The 23,698-nt window shown below is 44.0% G+C and overlaps 1 protein-coding gene across 1 annotated transcript in view; it reads left to right on the top strand.

The window, feature by feature from the left end:
• Positions 1-1,328: 1,328 nt before the first annotated feature.
• Positions 1,329-23,698, top strand: part of VOPP1 (VOPP1 WW domain binding protein) — a gene marked incomplete at both ends in the record, with an annotated part of 65,856 nt that continues 43,486 nt past the window's right edge. The window contains one exon of the mRNA XM_079538021.1: positions 1,329-1,379. Coding sequence (XP_079394147.1) covers positions 1,329-1,379 — 51 coding nt within the window. The remainder of the gene's footprint in view (positions 1,380-23,698) is intronic.

The raw sequence follows: 23,698 nt of genomic DNA, 5'->3' as shown, positions 1-23,698 counted from the left end.
TGGTAAGGGTGGGAATGGGCTTGGGAAAGGAGCTTCCAAGCACTTCAACAAGTTGTCAGTGAAATAAACATCCATGACACAACTACACTGGCCGTGTATTACGGGGCTCAGTGCACCTGACAGTGCTCAAGGCAGTTCCTGAGATTTTCTTGAGAAGGTGGCCAGGGCTGTTGGTAACTAATTGAGTACATGAAAGATGACGATGGGGACATAGCCTCTCCGATGAGCCAAAAGCACATTCCATAATCATGTGGGTGCAAAGCCCATTCACATAGATCCTGTTCCCTATCCATAAGTTGGCATAGCCCCCTTCCTCCTACTCTTCCTCAGGGCCCCTGTGTGCAGCTGTGCATTTCTGGCCTCCCAATACTTAAATTCCAGGAGCTGCCTTCCCCTGTTCTGCCCAGTCCCCACCACACCACTCACATCATGGCAGCAACCATCAGAAGAGGAGTGGCAGCAGGAACGGGGAGGTGATCGTCCCTCTCTACTCTGCCTGGTTGGATGCCTGGTCTGTTTAGGTTGGATATCAGGGGGAAATTCTTCACAGAGAGAGTGGTGAGGTGCTGGAACAGGCTGCCCAGAGAGGCTGTGGATGCCCTGTCCATCCCTGGAGGTGTTCAAGGCCAGGTTGGATGGGGAGCTGGGGAGCCTGGGCTGGTATCAAATGTGGAGGTTGATGGCCCTGCATGTGGCAGGGGGTTGGAGATTCATGATCCTTGAGGTCCCTTCCAACCCTGGCATTCTGTGATTCTGTTGTTCAGTGACCGCAGCCCCCAGCCGCTCTCGCTAACACGCAGGACACAGCCTCCACCTGCGCAGGGGCTGATCTCCGAGAAGCGCGTCGCTATTATGTGCTTCACAGACTCCATCGCCGTAACCTCACGGCCCATCCGCCCACGGCAGAGATAGGGTCGAGCAGCCGGACAGCGGGGCGGCGCCGTGACGGGCACCGCCTCTCCCCGCCCTCAGCCGCCGCGGCGACGCCGGCCCTCTTTGTACCGCCGGCCGGTCAGCACGCCGTTTGCCGCCTCGCTTCTCCGCAGCGCTGCCCGCCCGGCTTCGACCGCGGCCGGGAGCCGCCTCTGGGTGGAGGCGCGGGTCGGCCCGCCCCTGCCCGTGTTCTGCTGCGGGGCTTCCCCGTTTCCTGCCCCGCCGGTCCCAGGGCTTGCTGGCCCTGCCCCTGTGCCGGCCGTTCGGCTTGCTATCCTTCCGCGCTGTGCTCGCGTTCCCGAGCCGCCGGCTGCGTCCTCCCCGGCGGCGGGCATGGCGCCGTTGACCGCGCCCGTACGCGTCTGAGGCGGCGGGGGTGGCGAGGACGAGGCGAGATGAGGCGCCTGCAGCCCGGAGCCGCGTTGCTGCTGTCGCTGCTATGGGAGGTGAGGCTCCGAGACCCCGCGGCCGCCGGGGCGCGGTGCGGCGGGCACGAAGGAGGCATCGCGCGCCTGTTCCCGGCGCGGGGCTGGAGGCCGAGGCGGGAGGCGCCGGCAGCCCTCGAGGAGCCCGCGGGGCCGGGGGTCGGGCCGTGACCTGAGGGCTCTGGACCCGTGGAGAGGAGCTGCGGGCGCCCAAAGGGGAAGTGCGCGGCCGGCTACCGAGCTGCTCTGTGGTTGTCAGTGCCAGCACTGAGCTTTGCGGTCCTCTTTGCGCGGAGCCTGGTTACTCGAGTTTTTAATTCTGATTTTAATGGAGTCTTTTGTGGTGGTGTGTTTTGGGTTTTTTTTCTTCTTTTCTTTTAATCTAGAATGTTTGTTTTGCCGTCTGTGTCTGTGGATTAGTGTTATGTGTCTATTTTCGGAAGCTTAAGGTAGGCTTTTAGATAAGATGTAAATAAGAAATTATGACTTAAAACGGTTGAAGTTGTGTTCTGCAGGACAAGAACACCCAGAAACTGAGCACTGCGAGTTCAGATAACTGATCAGAGACATTTGGCTGTTCCCAAGGGTGTCTGGCATTTGAAACTTCTGCTGCACTCTGTGCTCACTTCCACACTGGCTGTTAACTGAAATTGCATTGCTGTTTGTTGTTTTTTTTTTCAAATCCATTTGCGGCTTCCACATGGTCTTAGTTAATATTTAACGCAGCATGAGCTGAGATGTATGCTTTTAACTGAACGTTTTGCAGAAGGCTTTGATTATCGTACAGATAGTTGGGGAGGAAGATGCGTAGCCATTCGGAGCAGTTCGCAGTAGTTTACTGGTAGTTGAAGTTCTCCTCATTAAGGGACTTAAAATGCTTGTTGTAAGGTGAAGATGCTCTTTCTGTCCATGTGTTTTCTGAACCAGGAGTTCTCCTTATACCAGTAAAGAGAGTGAGCTCCAGTTGGATGCGTGTTCACTGATGAAGACACATGCAGGCTCAGGAATGTGGAGTGCTTCCCTGTGACTTCTAGGCTGAGCTCGGTCATTAAGTAGCTGTGCTGCACTGCTCTGGGGAATCATGTCTTGTATGCTGTGAAGTCTGTGAAAGGAGAGAAAATGGGAAAGACGGGCTGGGGAGCCTGCATCAGCTGCTGAGTTATTGCACTGAGACAGTTGTTATTGGAGCAGGATTTACACATAAGGAATTCCTGGTTCCTGATCCTTTGAGAGCTTGGAATATACTGATTACAGGACCACTTGGAGGGCTGTATTGGTAGTAAAGAGTGATTAATTCAAAGTTTTAACAAGAATTTTCTACCTTTGTCTTTTACAGCACTTTTTTTTCTTTCCCAACCCCACAATAAAGAAAACCCTTGCTTTTCTAACCTGAGTATTGATGCTGAGAAGATGAGAAGACATGCTGTTAGGAGAGAGAAGCTGTAGATGCCATAAGCTTTGCTCACAGTTTAGTCGCTGACTTACTGAACATGTGAGCTGAATCAAGGAACTTTTAAAGATGGATTACTTGATAGGTGTTTTTGGCTCTTGCTGGAGAGAATGAATGCTGCTAAGTATTCATCCATCTTTCTTCTGCAAACTGTTTCAAGCTACCTGGAGGTAGCAGTCTGTTATTAAGTAGAGTTGCCTGGAACACCATTTTTCATCAGGAGCCTGGGGTTCTTGGTGGAATGTTGTGCATTCAGTGTTTACCAGGATATGTATTCAGCTGGTAGTCCTGCTCTCTGGTGCAGCTCATGGTTGCCCTGGCAGGACTGCATTTGTCTCAGTTCTGTACGAGTCCAGGGCTCTCAGTTCTTTGGAATAATTTGAGGAGTGCCTTAAAGTATGTCAGTTTGGCAGTCTGGGCTGTATAACAAGATTTTCTGCTTTTATTTCTTCAGACATCTCAAGGCTTGTACACATTTGGCTTTAATGGGTAGCACTGCCTTTTGGATAGGAAACAAAAAAATAGCCTCTGCCTGTATGATTCAATGAGGTTGTTATCAGCCTCCATGTGTGCACAGCAGTATCTCCTGCTGAGTTGTTCATCAGGATGGTGCCTTTTTCTCTCCTGCAGCTGTGGGTGTGCTGGGCTGCGAGTGGGTGTCTGATGCTGAACTCATGGATGGAAGTGCAGAACTGAGCTGCACAAGTTGCAGCCTTCACCAGGACACTGCACACAGCATGGTGGTAATCAAGGATAGGGAGGTAGTTGTGCCAAGAACAGCCCTGATGGTGGCTTGCTGGGTAGCCTTGCTTCACAAAGCTGTCATGTAATGTTAAGTGCATAAGCTTCTGGTTGGCTGTTGCATCCAAAGTGGCCTAGGAACTGGTAAAAGCCTGAACTTTTTTTATTAAGTCAGTTTTTATTTTTAGTCAAGCTTTTTAGTGCTCTACTTGAAGAAATACCCATGGAAGCTGTTGTAAATGGTATATAATGTCTGCTGGAGAAATTTGAATGTGGCAATACAACATTTAGATGACCTCTTCTGGAAATACTGGAAGTGGGATTTTGGCACACAGTTTCTCCTTATTAGCAATTACTACATGTATGCTGATAGAAGTATTGATAATTGGTTGGCTGGGAAAAAGTATGATCAGTGTAGTTGTCTTCTTGTTAGTTTACCAGATGGAAGATGCTGCAAAAGAGTCAAGGTTGTTTTTTGTTTTTATTTTTTGAATGAGGAATGGATGTAACGTGAACAGCAAAATGCTTTAAATAAAATTCAAACACTTCTGACAGTCTGTCATGCAAGATTTATTTAAATAAAAGCAAAGTTGGTTAGTTTCTTCCCAACTGGGTAAGCACTGTCTCTTTATTATCTTTGTAAATGGAGTTCAACGGGGCAGATTCTAGCATATAAAGTTAAAGTTAAGCTAGAATCTCTGCCCACCAGTGAGGGAACAAGCACAGTAAATGACTAAGAATGCAGATCTTAAAGAAAAAGAGCAAAAGTGCACCAACTTCTGATGGTAGCAGGCATACGTAGGGCTCAAGGAGTTGTGAGCATCCTTTCACAACAGCTCTCCAGGTTCTGATACTGTTTTAGCAGCTGACTGTTGGCATTTTCCTTTATGTTACAGGAATGTGTGTACACTCCCAGGTTATCTCTACAATGTTCCTCTCTGTGAAAGCCCCCTGATGTTGTCCTGTTGATGGAGTGCTGAAGTTTAGCTACTCTGGGCTTTGCATCACTGAGTGGTGAGAAGAAAAGTCCCATCCTTTGCCTGTAATACCAAAGGGCAGTACCAGAATTCCTACAAAGGAGGATGTGTCCACTTACTCTCCGCTCCTTAGTAGTTTTAGTTACAAAGGGGCTTATCAAGCTTAGGGAACTTTTTCATTTTTCTGACTGTCTTGCGGCCCATTGGAAAGGACCTATTGCTTTGCTGAGTGGAGGCAGGAAATAATTTACATAGGATTTGTCATTCCCTGATCCAGGCGGTGCTGGCAAGCCTTCCCTGTCTCTTGTCAGCAGTGAGCTGGGATGTGACTGCCAGGCAGGAGGACTGAGCCTGCATGGTTTTCTCACTTCGCTCCTGCTGATGAGGATTCATGTTCACTGCAGGAAGGGAGAGGTGGCTGAGTGCTGTTTGCATTCCTTAGGGGAATTCATGAATAATTGTGCAGTGGGTTCTTTGATGTTTTTCATCTTTTCCCCCTCATCAGGAAAAGCATCTATAAGACCTGTTGACTTTATTTTTTCCAACAGTCAAAAATGTTCAGCACCTTCTGTCATGCTCTTTCTATAAAAGAAAAACCCTTTGACCCTTTTGATCTGAGTACTCCCACTCAGCTAGCTCAGGTGTCTGTAAGGATGCATTCAACTTGATCAAAGTATGCCTTTAGAATTAAGCTGCTCTTTTGGAATTTAGCTAGAGTGAGCTGGCAGGGGGGAGGGGAAGGCCCCAAGGAACTTTGGTTTATTGCAGAATTATTTTGGCTTACTCCAAATGGAAGAGGCTTAGGAAAAGCTGGAAAAAATATGCCCTCATACAAGTTTGCCCTGCTCAATTGTGTAGGTTGAGTCTATGAACAGGAACACAGTAATGCTTGAGCTTATACTATTGCATTAAAAAAAATTCTGATTTCTTGCTAAAACGAGGTGCACTTCTAATCTGTTGTGATTTAAAGTAATATCCATTTAAATAAAACATACAGAAAACCTCCATGCAATTGCCATCCTTGTTTGTGAAAATGTGTCATCGTTTTGTGTCCTTAAGTGTACCTCTTTCCAGTTTCTGTGTTTTGCTGAAATCTTTGTTGTTGTAATCTCTTTATAGTTTATTGTGGTGAATAAAAACTTTATTCTGAGTAGAAAGAGGCGAAACCGTTCTAAAACCATGTTTTTTTTTCTTTACTTGAGTAGTGCCTTTTGGGCAACAAATACTAGCTTTATCAAAAGGTGAGGGCATGATCCAGAATTGGGGGATGTTAAAAGAGCCCTGCAAAGCGAGGGACAAGACAAAGTCTCAAGCAGTGGATTTTATTGCTTCTTGACATTTGTGAAGTACTACAAAAAAAAAAAAAAACAGTTTTTTTATTTTTATTTTTATTTTTTGAGAACGACGTGTCTTGACAGCTTTCTTGCATATTAAGTGGAAAAGTTTGCACTCTGAAGTTAAAAATGTATTTCTTTCTCAAGTGTGTCTTCAGCTCTGTGCTGAATGAGTGTTAACTAAACCCAAGTTTTAAATAACTTGATGAAAAATCTTTTCCTCTTTCCCTGTGACTCAACTGTCAGTCTGGCAGATTTGGGGAAGCAAGAGAAATGAGGAAAAAGTGTTTTGTTTTTTTTTCCTTCTATATCTGATCTAATGCTGTGTGCTTCTAGCTCCTGTGCTAGCTGCCTGCTTCTTCAGGTCTCTTTACTGTGCAACTGCAGATGAACTGGATTGGCCCTCATCAGCAGTGGGAAACAGCCACCAAGAAAAAGCTGAGGGGAAAAAAAGCAAAGGAAGGAGTTTCCTTTGCTTCTAGAGAGGTTGGTACAGCAGCATCATCGCCAAACTTGCTGAAAGAGGAGAGAGGGAATACATGGCTGGGAGCAAGGCTGCCCATTTTGGTAGTATGCTTATTTCTGTATGTTAGATGTCACCTTTGGTCAGAGTTACCTGCATTCATAATGATCTGTAAGGAGCAAAAAACAGTGGATCTTCTATGTGCACAGCTTAAAGGGAGAACTAGCGGAGTCTTTTTTATTTTCCATTGAAAGATGCTATTAGTTGAGACAAGCTTTTCTAGAAGCTATTCTTTTGTTTTCCCACGCTACTTGCCAAGTGTCTGTTGGAGCAGAAACGCTCAACGCGGAGCTGATGATCTTCCTGACCTTTCTTTTTCTGAGGGGCAGGCAAGGGGTTGTGGCTGGAGAGCATTTTCCCAGAGCATCAGCACAGCCAGGGCTGTACATCTCGAGTCCAGCTGGCGGGTGCTGGCCTGCCCAGCCTTCCTTCAGTATTCCTCTTTTGCCTTAGCTGGCATTTGTTCTGAGGGTGAATCCTTCCTTCTCAGTTAGAGTGGAGTTAGAGATTATGATCACCAAGCATGCAGATCATATCTGCACAAGTCTTATGTTCAAGTACACTAGGTTAAAGCAAGCACATCTATCACACCTTTGCGACTCTCTACTGAAGTATATTTCCTGTGTGCATTATTATTCAGAGAAGGAAGAACCAGAGAACTCTGAAATGAAATTACTGCGTGAAAGGGCAGAGCAAAGATCATGGGCAACATGCATTTCAACACTCTGCCCTACCGAAGGCCTTCCACCCCGATGTAAGAGAAGTATGTAGGTTGCTCCAGAAGTAACGCCATGTATTTATTTGCGTGGAAACTACAACAGATATAAAGACCACTATAAAACTCAGCTACAAAACACTATTTTTTCAGCATAGTGCTGACTCTTAGCAATGCCTTTTTTTACCAGCAATGAGCAAGAGTCTTCATGCCATGCTTGTAAAAATCTGCACAGCTGTGGTGACCCACTGTCATCTATGATTCTGTGATTCTCTACTGAGAATCTACTATGTGATAGCTGAAATGCACCACCCACCGCCTCGTTGGGCTCACATCCACTGTTTTCTCTCCGTAAACATCCAGGAGGGGATCCATGAATATCAGTGGGTGCCGTATTTTCCTCAAGGAGAGATTCACTGACACACCTTTGGTTCAGATGCCCCTTTTCAGCAGTCTGTCACATGGTAAGAAAGTTCAATGGAATATTGGTGGGAAGATTAAACCTCTACTGCTTTACCACCAACATCTGCCTCTGATGTCATGGGCCAACATAATAAAATAGGAGGCTTTACTTTCAGAGCAGTCTTTGTATTTTGTTGGGTCCTCATTGTCTTCTTGGCATTCCACTGCAGCATGACCCAAAGATGGTTGCTGCTTTTGCAGGCCTGCTCTGCTGAGCTTAGGGTTGCCAGCAGTGTGGATGGAATAATAGGCTTTTGCTACCATGCAGAGCTCTTAGGGTACCTGTGATACAGGAGCTTCGTCACGATATGTTTGCTAGCAAAAGGAAAAAAAAAAAAATTAAACAAAAAAATACAAAGAGCTGTAGTAGCAAAAGCATGCTTGTCTTATGTTGTTTCGAACTTGTTTTGCTGCCATGGTTGTCATTTTACTTAAATGATGAGTGTAGGTAGGCCAACAAAATTCTCTTGCGTATGCTGACCTGCACCTGTTTCTACTTTTGTGATAGGAGAGCATCCTTACCTAAGCAGAAATGTTTAATTGTTTATGCCACAGTGGTTTTAGTACAATCCATTTAGTGCTTGTACTGCACAGTGACTACAGTGCGAGAATGACAGCACAATAAAGCAGGCAGCATAATCATCTCCACAGAGTAATTGTCCAGGTGTGACTCGTTTTGCTTTTTAATATGTTATTAGATTTATTAGTGGATAGAAAAAAATATTAATGTGGCCTGCAAATTCCTGCTGGCTCTTCTGTGATATTTCTATGCATGGAAAGTCAGCAAGGTGCCTCTTGGTGCTGTGGGTAGCATAAAGCATGCTTTTATCTGTTGATAGAAAAACCGGGTAGGGATGAGTCAAGCAAGTGTTTTCTTTCATTTGCACTCCTTGGGGGAAAGATGTATTGCTCATCGCTGCAGATAATTATCTCAATACTGGTGTAAGTGAGATCCAGAAATTCACTGTTGGCTCTCCTACAATTTGAATTCCCAGCTCAGAGCTGCACTTCCCCGCTACATTTGGAGCCTGAAGTTCAAACCAGTACAGGGAAGATTTAAAATTCCTCCTGCATCTGTTCAGTGCTATAAAGCTTGTCAGAATTTCAGTTCAGAACAGAGGAGAATACTTCTGCTCTGAAAATCCTGCTTTCAGGGGGGAGAGAGATGTGCAAAGTCTTATATCCACTTTTACATGGCTGGCTTTTCTTTTCAAGGCTGGCATAAGCTGTTTCTATCCTGAGCGCTGCCTTGTTGATTCCAAATAAATATCCCTTGAAAGAACAGGGATTTCCCATGGTTAGGGGTGTAGCAGTGCTGAGGACACCTATCCATGCTGTGCTTTCAGCAGTGCTGTCTTGTCAGACGCAAACCTGTATCAGCAGGGTCTATTGTGCGTGACCTTTGACCTGCTAATTGAGTAAGGCAGCTCGTTTCTCCCATTTATGCAGAAGGAATTGCATGTATAGGATTGGCTTAAACCTCCTCAGAACTGGGTCATCCCTTGCGTTAAGATGGCATAAGATGACAATCATACGCTTCATTTATCGGTGTGGCTGGAATGATGGTTCTCTCCATTCCCAAACTGGTATCTGTGTCCCTGCAGGAACTGGAGGCACCTCGTGCTGCACTGAGACCAGGGTTTTACTTTGTGTTGCAGGGGATGATCTGCAATTCCACTAGGGAAACCAGCAAGCAGAGGTAGCAGTGAGGAGCCTAATAGTCAAATACTACTAGTTGCATAACTTGAGAAAGTGCTGTAGGGAGAGAGCTTTGGATCTGAGTGTCATTTGAAGGAGGTAGGCTGAGATTAAATCTGTTGGTTTTTTTTCTTCAACTGCAGCAATCCACAGCTATAATTAAACTTCAGTTTAATGCCCAGCACCGATTATGGTAATGGTAAATATTCTAGGACTTGGTGGTGAAATCTGAGGATCTCAGATCTTGCATTTTAAGAAACATCCTGCACTTTCATCATCCAGGATTTACACTGTCCTTTTCTTTTCCTGAGGATAGCACTTCATGCTGGTTTCTTAAAACACTGGGCAAAAATGATAAGGTTTTATATCCTATACATGACAACAGTCTATGTAGATGTCTGCTGTTAACTAGAAGGCATCAAGTGAGATCTTGAAAACAAATTGGTGGATTCACTGGAGTGTACCTCAGACCTTTGAAGAGGTAAATTTCCCTGAGTGCCTACATTGACTCACGTTGGGTCTTCAAGAATAAGCAGGAGCCGGTCTCTGCTGTGGCTTTGCCTGGTTTTTTGCTGCACACAGGAACTGCAGGCATGGCTGTGGTGTAAATCCAAGGGCATTTGGATTAAGTTTATTCTAATTCTGCAGTAATCTTGACCGCCTGTTTTCATTGAAGCCCTAATCCCGGGCCCTATCTAAAGCCCATTTAAAGTCAGCGGGGACGCCCCACTTCATCTCAGCAAGTGCTGGTCCAGCTGCTTGGAGGCAGCTCTGCACCTTGTAAAATCCCACTGACTCTGGCACCTCAACACACTGAGATGCAGGTTGTCCCTGCTCCCTCTGCTTTCTGGATGCTTCTGTCTTCCCCAGGCCAAAAGCACGTGTCTGTACAGTGCTGTCTCCAGGAAGCCTGGTTGCCTCAAGTTGGATCTTGCCTTTGCCCCTCATGCACCTTAGGCGGCCATAAGTCTGATGTGCTGCTGGTGCTGCTCGCATTCAGAAAAGGGGTTATTTTGGCTGACTTGTGTTGCGTAAGTGAAGCACCTCATAGTGATTATATAAAAGATTATGTAACCCACTAATTCTGTAATCCCTTCTCTGGTGAGCCTCAGAATGTGTATATCTCCTTGATGGCTGGCCACAGTAACGAAGTGCACTAAGCCGCGTGCTGGGCAGCGTGCAGGCTTAGTGACATGCGTGCTGCTCCAGCAAGGCCCCTCCACAACTTTTCTCTTTTCCCTTTAGCTCTGTGCCTCCTGCTCTTGAGGTACAGAGAAGTTTCAAAGCTGTTTGAATAGCGAGTTGCTCTTAGCTCTTCAGTAAACCCATACAGTGCTGCTAGCTGTCAGGTGCATGGTTAAGATGACAGGCAGAGCAGCTGGTGGTACAGGGAACATGTGTTGTTTCTCAGTGAAACTTTTTACTCTTTCCTTCTTCCCAGGGTGTCTCACATACCCTACATGAGATATCTAGGCTGGACCATGCTCAGGGTGCTGGCAGCAGCAAGAAGCCTGCCACGCTGCTCTGAGACAGCGGAGGAAATCGTGTGTGCTCCAGCTCAGCTGCTGCCTGCCTCTCACTGCCCGATCTGTCCCTGTCCACTGCCCTGGCGGAGCAGAGCAGGATGTGACTCACCAAAAGCAGATGCAGCCAGGGCTGGGGAGAGCTCATGTAGTGCTAAGTGCGATCTTTGGGGGGGAAAAAAAAAAAATCTGGGGAGGAACTATATGCTGTTCTTAAATTCTCTCAGCCCTGAGATAGCTGTGTGGGGACAAGCCAAGGATAGCTCAGGAGGAGGCGAGAGGCTGGCAAGGAAAGGAAACAAGCAAAAGGAGTTTTCTTAGCATCAGTGATTCATCTCGGTGCATGAATCCCAGCCCCTGAACTGCTGCCATGGATCCTAGTTTAACTGCTGGAGTCTGGGCAGCTGCCTGTTTTATTTCTGGCTTCCCCTACTCCTCTTTTTGTATGCATTTTTTTTTCGTTTGCCTCTTATACACTGTCCTGACCGCATTGTTGTCACCCTTTCTCATTGCTCCAGCCAGTGTCCTCTCTACCTCCAATTACCTTATAGGTGCTGAATCTCATGCTGCCTGAAGCTCAAGATGTTTATCTTCAAGCTGCCACGTAAGCTCTGATTCCATTTCCCCCTCCTCCTCCCAGGATTGTTCTGGACGTTTGTTCTGCTTCTCTTGGCATTGGTTTCCTTCTCCCTTTGTGCATTATTGATTTAATGACTGCCACCAATGCTGTTTGCAGATGTTTCTACTTCCCTGGCTGCTGAACCCTGGTCTCCTTTTAAAATTCTTCCCTTTAACATTTTATCTGCTCTCCCCACCTCTCTCTTTTCTAGGATTTCTTTTGTCCCTGCAATTCAGCCCTGGCATATTCACATCCTGCATGGATTATGCTTCTTCCATTATTTCTTTCCTTTGTGTGCAGAGGTCTGTTCCTGAGTCCGTACCATCTGCACTTATGAGTGTGCCGTAAATCAATTTTTAATATATCTATAAATATGTAAATACATTTTTACTGTATTGTAATTATCTGTTTGATACAGGTAGAGAATAATATTCCTTTTTGCTTTCACATTTTACCAAATATTTCTTTTTCCCCAGCTTATTTTGCTGTTAGAGTAGAGACTTGAGGGTTCCATTTGATGTTTCCCCCTAGAGTTTTCTTAATAGCACATGTGACCCCTTGGTACGGAGGACTGCCCCATGTACAGATCCCTTTTCCTTCATATTTGTTCCTCCTCTTTTTAGTAGGATACTGCTGCTGAAGCATACAACTTCTGCTGTCAAGGCAAAAGAGTATTAGGGGAATGTTTTTAATAGACACAATGTGGATGGGAGCTAGGAAGAGGAGACTGTGTGTACAGCTAATAAGCTTCCTGCGACCCACTGCAAAGAGCACAACAGACCTGCAGATGTTTTGCTTTGGTCTGGGAATGAGTCATGGGTGATATGAAAATACTGTAGTATGTCAATTCACAGAATTTTAATGGATTTATCTTCTCAGCCTCAAACATCTCATCTGAGCAGAGGTGTGAGTTCAGGTGGAGGTTTTAGTGCAAGAGCATGAAAAGGTGTGGAAAAGCTGTTGTAAGAGACTGTGTAACATGAAAACTGTTTAATATGCATCTATGCTGACACAGTAAGAATAATCCCAATGGAACTGATATGCAAACGGCCAGTAGTGAAAAGAGGGACGACAGAATTCACCCACTGTATTGACCTGCCCTGTGAACCTGTGGTTGATGCATATTCCATACCATTTGTGAGATATGTCTGTAAACTCCTACCTAGGATCAAAGAGTAGCATGATGTTCTTGTTACAGATGGATGCAAGGACTTAAGTATAGAAATACAGTGCAAACAGGTACCAGTGCAATTTTTTCATCTGTAGCAAAGGCCGTGTTCAGTCTTTTCTTGGTAAATTGTCTACACTGCCAATGTCACATATAGAGTGTATAATGTTATTAACTACAGAAGGTGCGTTGTGTTCCTTTGCAGTCTGGGATTCCAGATGCAGCTTTGATAGCACAGATTGCTGGTCCCCAACAGGAAACCTGCAACAGAGCTCATCGTGTTGAATTTGGTGGCTGTGGTGGGGGCGGGACAATTGGTTACATGTTTTGGAGTTTTAGCTCCAGTCTTAGTTGGTGATATGCTAACTTCTAGGAAAATAGGCTTCTTAAGAAAATTCAGTTAAATAGAGTTCCAAATGCAAGTCCTCTGAAGATGAAAATAAGTGGTGCCTGCAAATACCCTGCTGTCTGGAAATGCCTGATGGAACCAAATTAATAATGTGTAAAAGCTTCCTTTTGAAATGTTTCTGTAGCAAGCTTTTAAATAAATCTAGAGAAGCTTGGAAACAGGGATCTGTCATAAAAAGGCTTTCTTCTTCCAAGCAAGAACACTTAAGCATGAAGAAGGAAGGTTATAAAGGAATAATTGTTGCCAGACTTTCTGATGCCTCTTAGGGAAAGCTCCGCAAGCCTTGTTTACAGCAGTAGGAAGGGCACTTGCAATTCCACTATCACATGTGCAAGTGTTATTCTAGCACCAGTAATGATTCCCTGGACATCTCCTCAAAGGTGACTGTAAGCACTGTGAATGCTTGGGTCTTGGTAACTGCTCCAAATACCCATCTTCCAAATCAGATTGAACCTATTTGTATGTTCTGGATATTCCTTCATGCTGTATTCGAATAGCAGTAATGAAATAAAGAGTAATTTGCACTGTTACGCTTCATGTGTCCCTGACAGTTAGCACTTAGATTTGCATGGGTGTCATGGTTTTGTGATTTTGTTGTTGTTGTTGTTGTTATTCCACATGATAACATCATGTAAAGCAGTGGGAGTTAAAGAGTTAATGTTCTTGTTCATTGGATTGCCTTTTTTTTGGGTGTTTGGTTCTCAGAGGGGAGGGGAGGAGCGGTGTTTTCCCAGAGAAGTTGGAGTCCAGAGGAAGAAAGGTGGAAGTGCTGGCAGGTCAGCAGTCTCTCTCTCTTTGTTCACATCACAGCAGCACATGGTCCCCCTGCAGTCTATAGAGTAAGGCATCGGTTTTGGACACTCTCTCTCTCTCATTTTTGTTTGATTTGTTGGCCTCAATTCCAGTTGTATTGTGTTGTATTGTATTATCTTGCATTCTGAGATCATATTTAGTAAAGGAATGTTTTTCCTCAGATCGTTGCCGTTGCTCTGTTTTTTTTTGTGTTTTCTTTGACCCATCTACTGTCTCCCTACCCATTCCCCTTTTTCCCTCTCCTAGGCTCGGGCCTGTGAGTGCCCTACCTCATGAGTCACAGGGCTGGGTTGGATTGGCGTGTAAACCCTTGACACATTTTTTTTTTTTTTTTTTCCTTTTTTTTTCTGGACCTGTGGACCTGCAGTCCCCTGTCATGGACACAGATCTAGAGATAACTGTGACAATGGGAAACCAGAATTTTGCAACCACTGTAGTGACTTTAAGCGTACTTCTCAGGCACCTCTCAGAAGGGATTTCATAGCACTTTAGAAATACACTGTGTCTTGTTCCTGTCACAAGCAGACCAGATGCGTACCCATTGTACATATGGGTGAGTGGGCGGAAAGGAGTGAAGGTGCCATGTGCAGCATTAGCATCAGAGTTAGGATCTTCCTGTTTTTGACTACAGGTTTCTCAATCCAGTGCATCACACAAAAACTTCTTTGACCTCTGTATAGCTACAGAAGGTGATGACAATGCCTTCTAGTACAATACAAGCACTGCGGAGCAATAGCAGGTAATAAAGAAGAAAAACTAGTTCACCCCTTCAAATGACCTGGGATGGCTCAAGAGACATACAGTCCGTATCCAGAGAGATGCTTCTCTCTTAGCTGCTAACCCTTAAATGAGGTTGAGGAGGGGTGAATTCAGCCTTCACTCCTTCCAGACGCTCAGATGCACTGCTTGAGCCTGAGCTCCCTGGGTTAGCCATGACTTCTCACTTGGTTCAGGCTGTGACCCGGCAATTCTGCTGCAACCTCAGAGTAAATGCTTGGTTGGGTGAGGTAAGCACATGCTTTGCAATGCAAAATGACAACTGAGTGCTTCCTTTTCAGGGGCATCTAAATGTGAACGTTTTTTGATACTCCAGGCTAGACATCTTTGTAGATGGGGTGAATCATTCCTCTTGAACGGTGTGGAAGAAAATTTCTTGCAGTTGACCTCTCTTGCTCATGTGATTACCAAATTGTGACCCTAATGCTTGTCCAATGAATCTTGCTGGTACTGAATCTGACATCAGTAAATGCATCCTGATTCTTATTCTGTGCATTTTTAACCCAGTCTTTTGATTATGTATTGGACACCTAACACCAAACTGTACTTGTATTGGGATTGTATTTGTGCTTGTTTTCATGACTTTCTGTTGATGTATCTAGTGTCAGACTATAGTGATGACTAGAACTGGTAAAAGTCTTCACCTGCATCACACCCCTCAGAATCACTGACCAAATGAGGATTTCTGTTCTTATTTTTGTTTGTTCATGGGTTTGTTTTTAATCAAAATGTCCCAGGACTGCGTTTTTCAGAGATTAAAGTTTTGCAAAATTGTGTCAATGCAGCAGAGTAGTTTTAGTCAAAATGGAAATAAAAGCATGTTGAAACTTTTCTAGCACTTAAAAAAGCTGAATTTGTTTGTATGTGTCCAAAAGCTAAGGAATTGAAAGCACAGGTTTACAGAATGTGGCCAGAGAAGAGCGGAGCTTTTTTTTCGGAAGAACTCTGTGCTCACCACAGGACTGGAGGCCAGTTTTATTTTCTATGTGTCTCAGGATTTTGTGAATGTTTATCATGCATCTCCTGGAGGAGTTCCTATAGGAGGTGGAGTATACTGGAGTTAATCTGCATTAATTGTTGTTGCTATCTCTCTCTGCATGATATGAAATGCAAAGGTAATGTGCCTTAAGCCAGATGGAAAGGTCAGTGGTTTAGATGGCCTCTTGAAGAGGGGGTGGTACCTGTGTTTGTAGTACTTGCTTCAAGTGGAAGAATATATAAGTTAAAGACTAATAATAATAAAAAAGACTAACGCTGATGATACGAAGTTGGGAGGATTGGCTGACACGCCTGAAGGCTGTGTTGCCATTCAGCAAGACCTGGATAGGCTGGAGAGCTGGGCAGAAAAAAATCGGATGAGGTTTAACAAAAGCAAGTGTAGAGTCTTGCATCTGGGGAGAATAATTGCATGCACCAGTACAGGTTGGGGGATGAGCTGCTGGAGGGGAGCTCTGCGGAGAGGGACCTGGGTGTCCTGGTGGATGACAGGTTGGCCATGAGCCAGCAGTGTGCCCTTGTAGCCAAAAAGGCCAATGGCTTACTGGGGTGCATTAAAAAGAGCATGTCCAGCAGGTCGAGGGAGGTGATCCTCCCCCTCTACTCTGCCCTGCTGAGGCTTCATCTGGAGCACTGCGTCCAGTTCTGGGCTCCCCAGTACAAAAAAGACAAGGATCTCTTGGAAAGAGTCCAGCGGAGGGCCACGAAGATGGTGAAGGGCCTGGAGCATCTCTCCTAAGAGGAAAGGCTGAGTGAACTGGGTCTGTTCAGCCTTGAGAAGAGAAGACTGAGAGGGGACCTGATCCAGGTCTATAAATATCTAAGGTGTGGGGGGCAGAATGGCGAGGCCAGACTGTTTTCAGTGGTGAGTGGAGACAGGACAAGGGGAAACAGCTGGAAACTGCAGCATAGGAAGTTCCGCACAAACATGCGCAAGAACTTCTTTACAGTGAGGGTGACGGAGCACTGGAACAGGCTGCCCAGGGAGGTGGTGGAGTCTCCTTCTCTGGAGATGTTCAAGACCTGCCTGGATGCCTACCTTTGCGACCTGCTGTAGGGAACTGCTTTGGCAGGGGGGTTGGACTCGATGATCTCTGGAGGTCCCTTCCAACCCCTACAATTCTGTGATTCTGTGATTCTGTAAAAAAAATAATGTTCATGATGGCTAGGTCTTTTGGCTGCTATTTAACAGCATGGCCTTGATGTGGGAAATCGTATGTGTGGGGGATTCTACCTGGCTGTGATAGGAAGAAGGCTCAGGTTCCCTGAAGTGCAGGAGACTTGAACACAATTTGACACGTCTCAACAGAAGCTGCTCACAGTTTAGATAGGTCTTGACTGACATCATCACCTCCTCTTTTCCCTTACCTCCAGGCGCTGCAGATCTGTCCTTTGAGATACTTAACAGATGCTAAGAAAACAAAGATTCTGTAAGTTTATTTTAGGAGTGCAAGAAACAAATCATTTCAGATCCAAAAAAAACAGATATGTGCCTAAGTCCCTAAGATTTCTGTTAGGGTTTCAAGGTGGCACCATCTGGAGTTTATGTGTCACTATGTAATTAATTCATAATTCATATGCTGATATGAAATATTTATATCTAATAAAAAAATCAAAAATCTGTCTCCTCCTTTTAAACAAAGAGTGTCTTATATTGCCATTATGAATGCTCTTGCACATTCAGACAATGAGTGTTGGTGGTACTGGACAGATGTTTCAGATATTCACTCTTCCTCTGCAGTTACTGGAGGTTGGGAAACGTGGTGCAGGTGGGTTGAAAGAAGGCAGCATTCCACCTTAGACCACTATAACGCTGTAATTGTTGTTGTTCTTTTGTTGTTGTTTTTGTTTTTCCCCTGAAATGATTAGAAATAATCCAGTGACAGCAGCTTACCTTTTTCTGGGCTAGCCCAGACTTCCATCATTATTTTTCTGTTTCTGGTGATGGTGCTGTTAAATCAGGATTGATTTAGCACTAATAATGTTTTGTCAGCAGAGGGTATTAAAGGACTCTTTGCATTGAAACTAATATAAAAAGATGATAAAGTTCTTTGTTCCTTGCACAGTTCCTTGTGCCAGCATATAAGATTGGCACTCGACTGTGTGGTCACCTGCCATGTTCAGCCTCAACACTTGCACAAGAGGGCTTGTGCAGGAGCTGTTCTTCCCATTAGAAAAGCTTTGTGTTAAAGTGTATGGCCTGTATCTTGCAAGCACAGGCTCACCTTTGTCTGTTTATGGATTTTAAATCTGCAGGATTGTGGGTTATATATATATATTATATATATATTATATAATAATATATATTATTTATATATATATTCTTTCATGCAGCTATGGGAAAATCTTAACGTTCAGCAGAGCCATATATGAACTTGGAGAAGGTCTTCTAGTGGGTTACTTGTTTATTTCTCAAGTTCTCGATAGGGCTGGAGATCATGTATCTGAAATATGTTGTGTGTTGTCTTAGGTAATTAATATTTTATGCTTGTCCCTGAGATATGTAGTAGTGATTAAAAATCAAGTGGTGATTATGCTGAATGATTACTATTTCATTTATATTCTTTGAAATAGGAAATAAAATATGTTACTGCTGTATTGATTTCATTTTAAAGAACTTTGTCAAATCTAGATTTTATCAAGCTACCGTGTCAATAAGTACTTTTACAGCTAATTTCCCGCTGGGACAAGAGGTTTTCATTGAAACTAGTGTTAGGGGCTTTGAGAAGTAACAGTTTCTGCATCCAGTTTCATTCTGCTGTTCATCCAGCCTTGCTCTTGCCCATCACCCAGGCATCTCTAAATTGAATTCTCTCAAATCTTTTGGGCTTTTTCTTTACACTCTCAGTATTCCTTACAGCTGCCCTTCTCTGTACTCTAAATTCCTACGTGTAAGTGGAAAGCAGAAGTAGGGGTTTGAAGGTGCACGTTGCATTCCTGAAGCGTTAAGAGTTTCAGGAAGAACTACTAGGGAGAAATATGTTACTGGTGTCTGCTGAAAAGTTGGGATTGCTCCGCTGCTCAAAGTGACTTAAATAAAGCTAACCTAAACTTCTAAGCTCGTAAGGGTAATCGTTATTTTGTTACAGTTCCTTGCAAGAAATTGAGCTGGACTGCAGACTTCAGATTTTAATTTTCTCTGCAAGTGGTTATTGGTGGATAAAGAACTCTTTGGCACAGAGCTGAAGATCCTAAAGGCCTTGAAATGCATTTATTGACTTTTGCCTCATGAAACTTCGTTGCTTTTGATAGGTCTGGACAGGAGATAGGTCTGCACAGTATGTGTTTGTCTCCTGTGCAGATACTGAAAAGCAGGGGACGTAGGCTAGCATGATTTTCCAAATTCAGTGCTCAGAAATGTGCTTGAGTGTGCCTGTAGGAAGAGAGACACGTTTTAGCCTAAAGGACTGTGGATACGCTCTGCTGAGAGCAGACACTTGGAAAGCACATAGTGCTTCTCCAGCAAGCTCTCAGTTCTCTTGTGTTGTGATCATCTGAGAGAAGGCTGCTTGTCACTGTGACCATCTTGTTAGAGCTGTTAGAGTAAAAAAAGTGGCAGTCTAATACCAAAAAAGTTTTGTTTGATTGTGTTTGGCCAGAAAATCAGGTAGTAAACTCGTCAGCATGGGTGGGATTGCAAAATTGCTGTTTCTGTAATAACATTGATGGTGGTGACATGTTGAGATCTAAATCAAAATGAAAATATTTGTAGGCTTGCTAGGCTTATATACTCCCTGTGAGTGCTTGGTATTTGCTGCTGCTGTGCTTTGAGAAAGACTTGGGATGTGAACAGAAAGAAGTATGGTGGGTCGTTCCTTGAGGTTGTTCATGTTACAAGATATTCCTGTTCAACTGCTACTTGCGTAAACGAGGTAGTCAGAATAAGACTCTTTAGACAGGACTTGTCCTGTTGTTCTGGTCCTTGTTCTCTTTTTCCGAGCCCACTCTAATCTTCAAATAAACCAATGAGGCAACATTAATGTGGCTCAGTAAGGCACATTCAAGTTGCCTTTTTCCTTTCTCATTAAGTCTCGCTTCCATGGTTTTTACTCTCCGTTTGCATCCAACTTTCTGGTCCTTTTGGTTGTTTTTTTTGTACTTTGATACTCCCTGCTCCCATGTTGTGTAGTGATTGTGCAGTACTGTTCTGGTTCCTGATTATAACTCGTAGATTACACAGTAAGTATTAAATAACAATTATCCTATCATACTTTATGCCAAACTATACTTCGGGTGAATTTATTTCTGCTTTATTTCTTTTTGCAATGTAAGCACATCAAACAGCTGCTTCTCCCAGCAGAAATTCAGGAGGACTGACTTTTCCTCTGTTCTTTTTCCCTTCAGTCCATCCGGATTCCTCCTTAGACCTGGGGAGAAATGCTCAGTGCCTGCACAGTTGTGTAACAGGCTGTTGCTTGCTTTTGTGCCCTGAGCAAATAATGATATATCCTAAATGCTTATAAAAACTTTAACATCAGCTTCATTTCATCTTAATAGACTAATAAAAGCAACCAGTGTGTGTGCTGCTGGCTCCAGTACTTCTGCATAAGCCATTAGCAAAACAACATTACTGGCTCTACACAAAGAAAAACAGAGGTGATGAAAATGAGAATTGGCTCCAAGAATAAGTGCCAGTGAATGCAGAGACCTGCTCTTATGCGTGCTGGCTGCTGCGAGCTCTTTGTTTGAGGCTGAGAAGTCAGTGCCTTCTAATAATTTGTTTTATATTCTCTTTTTTTCTTTGTCTTCTGTAAGTATCCTTTGCAACGTTTCCAGCAAAGCTGGCAACTTCCCAGGAGCCTGTGGAGCTTTTCCAGTTAACTTGTATGCACAGAGACCTGGCAGATTTTGCATTTTATACATGAGAGCAGCTGGTCTGGCCTCTGCTTTTCCTCTGCCCCTGTGCAGTTACACCCACATGCCAGGTACAGTGGCTTGTCTTTGAAGGTTATGCATGTCCCCACCAGGCATCCAGTTACCTTGCTGATAACATGGAAGGAGGAAAAGAAATGTGCCTATCTCATGGCACCCAGCCCTCAGTCCAGGGCAACAGCAAAAATAGTCCTGGCTATGCACCATTTACCTAATGTTTGCTAAGTGTGCCTATACAATTGATGTATTGTGTATTTCAAGTACACAGAAACTGTAAAACTACCGATTAACCCTCATTTAATGTAAACCAATGCCATCTGCTTTAAGAAGCAAAAGCACTGCTGATGTGCTGGTACTCACAGATTCCAAATTCAGACATGCTGCCTGCTGGAGTAGCAGTAGCAGAGCAGTAGTAGTAGTATCTGGGTGCTTTCCTACAAATGTTAAAATTCTTATCAGGGAGGTCTAGAGGCTTCAGCTTTGCTGAAACTCTTTTTACATGGCTTGTGATTAGGCCTTGCCTAAGCCTGCTGCAAAGGCAGGATATGGTTTTGAGAGGTTTAATGCCCAGTTCCCTTCATTCTCCTTCCATGCTGAAAATTCAAATTCAGCAAGCAAAGTTAAAAGATGTCATGATTTTTCTTTCCAGGAAAAGCTTTTACATTTCAGACTGTCTGAAGATGTCCGCTGAGTACAAGCATTCCCAAAAACAGCTCTTCAGTTAGAGCAATTTAGAAGTGGAGTATCAGCTAGCACAAGACAGGTGCTGGGGGAGAGATGCAGATGATATTGGGGAGGGTGAGGAGGTAGTAAAGGGTAAAACTATCCCCCCCCACCCCCCCAAAAAAAAAAAAAATTAATTTATTGAAGAAAAAATTGTTTTTTAATCATTCAGTATGTTCTAGTTTAGTTGGTTGTGCATTAGGCACAAAGAATGCAATTGAGACTTCTACCTGTTCTCCTACAGCCTTGAAAAGCAGTCAGTGCATTAGTGTAGTCTTCCCTTTTGTCTCCTCGTTCTTACAGAGCTGAGTGAACAGCATATCATCATCTTTCCCTCTCATCCAGGTCTCATTTGTTTGCAACGTTGTGTTTTGCTGTCCTTATACAACATCTGCCAGTCATCTATTGCTTATATCCTTAAATTTATATTATTCTGTGTGTCACGTGTGTTCAGCGGTCTCTTCTTTGCAACAATCTTAGAGTTCACAGTCTGGCATCCTGATTCCTTGTGTTTTCTCTCTTTGTTTCTTTTTACTCACCTTTGTAGTTGTGGTCTTTTGAAGAATGCTCATCCTTTTCTTTCCTATCTCCTGATGTGTTCAGTGGTTTAAAGGAGGTATTTCTAGCCTATGAAGAATGCCATTACTATGCTAGTTTGCTTTTTATTTTGTTTTACTTGATTTTTTTTTTTTTTGAAGAGGCAAGATTTTCTTCTTTTTTTGTAGTGCTGTTCTGAAATAGGACAAGAATTTCCAGTCAGGCCTCCTTAGACTCTTGGTGCATTGTAGAATTGTTAATTTCAGTGATCTTTGCCTTTCAGTTGTCAGTCTCACATTAGCCCCACAAACGTATTCCACTTCTGATTTTAAGAGTTTTTCCTGATGATGCTTCCTTTCCTTTCTTTTAATTTGAATGAACATGCAGAATTGCACTTTGCCGTGATAAAACAGCTGTATGGTGTAGAGTTTTCTTTTTCTCTCTTCCTGGTGGAAGGAGAACATAGTAGGCCCTTAGCTTAGCTGGGTGACACCATAGTTGCAAGCCTTGAAGCTTCTCTGAACACAATTGGCTGGACTGGGATTGAAGTGTGAAGAGCTTACTCCAGCAGAAAGATTTGCAAAGTGTGCTGTGGGTGCCCTGATGGCATATGGGCTAGTTCAGATGGATGCAGAAGCTGTCGGTGTGCATGTGAAGGATCTGCGCATGTCTGTATCATACTGGGTAAGGCCTCATCCTAAAATCTCTGCACTTAGTGGGCTGTTAGAGCTCTGTGATGACCAGGGGCTTCTTTGATCCCTTCCATGCATTACCTTCATATAATCATAGAATAATTAAGGTTGGAAAAGATTAATAAGATCATTTAGTCCAATTGTCTACCCGTCACCACCATGCTCACTAAACCATGTCCTCAGTGCCTATGAAGGTCCAATAAAAATTACTTTCTGACTTTCTGGGGTGTGCTTGGTCTGTCTCAAACATTTGCAGAACCAGGCCATCACCATGACAACCAGTCAGAGGAGGTTATTAGGGAGGTATTGGATCCTGTTCTCTCACGGGATAGTCTTGCTTTGCTGACAACCTGACATTACCTTTCCTGCAAGAAAGTTTTGATAGAAACTTTTTTTCCACAAACTTGTTATTGAGACCTTGCTTGTTTATGACCTCGGGACAGTGCACCTGCAAGCCCAGCAGGCACAAAAGGATACCTGAGATGGAACCCAGGGAGTTGTCTTCTTCCTCCTTTGTCTTCTTGGTTGTCATCGTTGCCGTTTGCTGGATTGAGAATACGACTGTCAGATTAGTGTGAGCCCCCCACCACCCCTTCTCCAGCACTCTTGGCCGACGCTGCAACTCCTCAGAACACACCTTTGAAACAGACCAGTCATCAGTCTTTTCCTGTCAGTGTCTTTCCACAAGAGAGAAAAATGCACTCAGACATTTCCTGTGCTTTTCTGGGGGCGAGTTTCCTAAATATGACCTCTCAAGTGAGGAGACTAAAGGCTTTGCTGGAATGTCCGCAGGGAAGCAAGGACTGCCACCGGGCAAAAATTTATTTCAAAAATAGACATAGTTCTTGGGTCTTTACCCTGGAGGAGCCTGCACCTGCTATCCAAAATTTGAACTCCTTTTGGAAGTAACCAAGAGCTTTAAATCAGTGCCCAGGAAGAGGCTCAGGTTGCTACTGGATAAGCCTCTACCTACAGGGAGGACATGCAGGAGTGTTGCTGTGATTTGGGATTGTCTGTTTGTGAGGATATTTTCTGTTTTCCTTGTTTTTTGTTATAGCTATTTCTGCAGGTGCTTTGTGGCACAGGTTACTTTATTAGTATCTCTAATATGAAATACAAAAGCTGAACAAAATCCATTTGGTGATTTTGTTTCCTTCTCTTTAGGGAAACTACCGTCAACTTTGACTTTCAACTCTTTTAACTTTCCCCTCTCTTTGAAACTGTTCCTTGGTTGTCATGCTTCAGATTTTGCTGTTGCAATGGGCCCTTAACAAGATAAGTTTTTTTTCCCTTAAATATAACCCGCTGAAT

Source organism: Tetrao urogallus (genome assembly GCF_951394365.1).
Source record: "Tetrao urogallus genome assembly, chromosome: 7".
Lineage (NCBI taxonomy): Eukaryota > Metazoa > Chordata > Aves > Galliformes > Phasianidae > Tetrao > Tetrao urogallus.
This window is presented reverse-complemented; position numbering and strand designations above follow the sequence as displayed.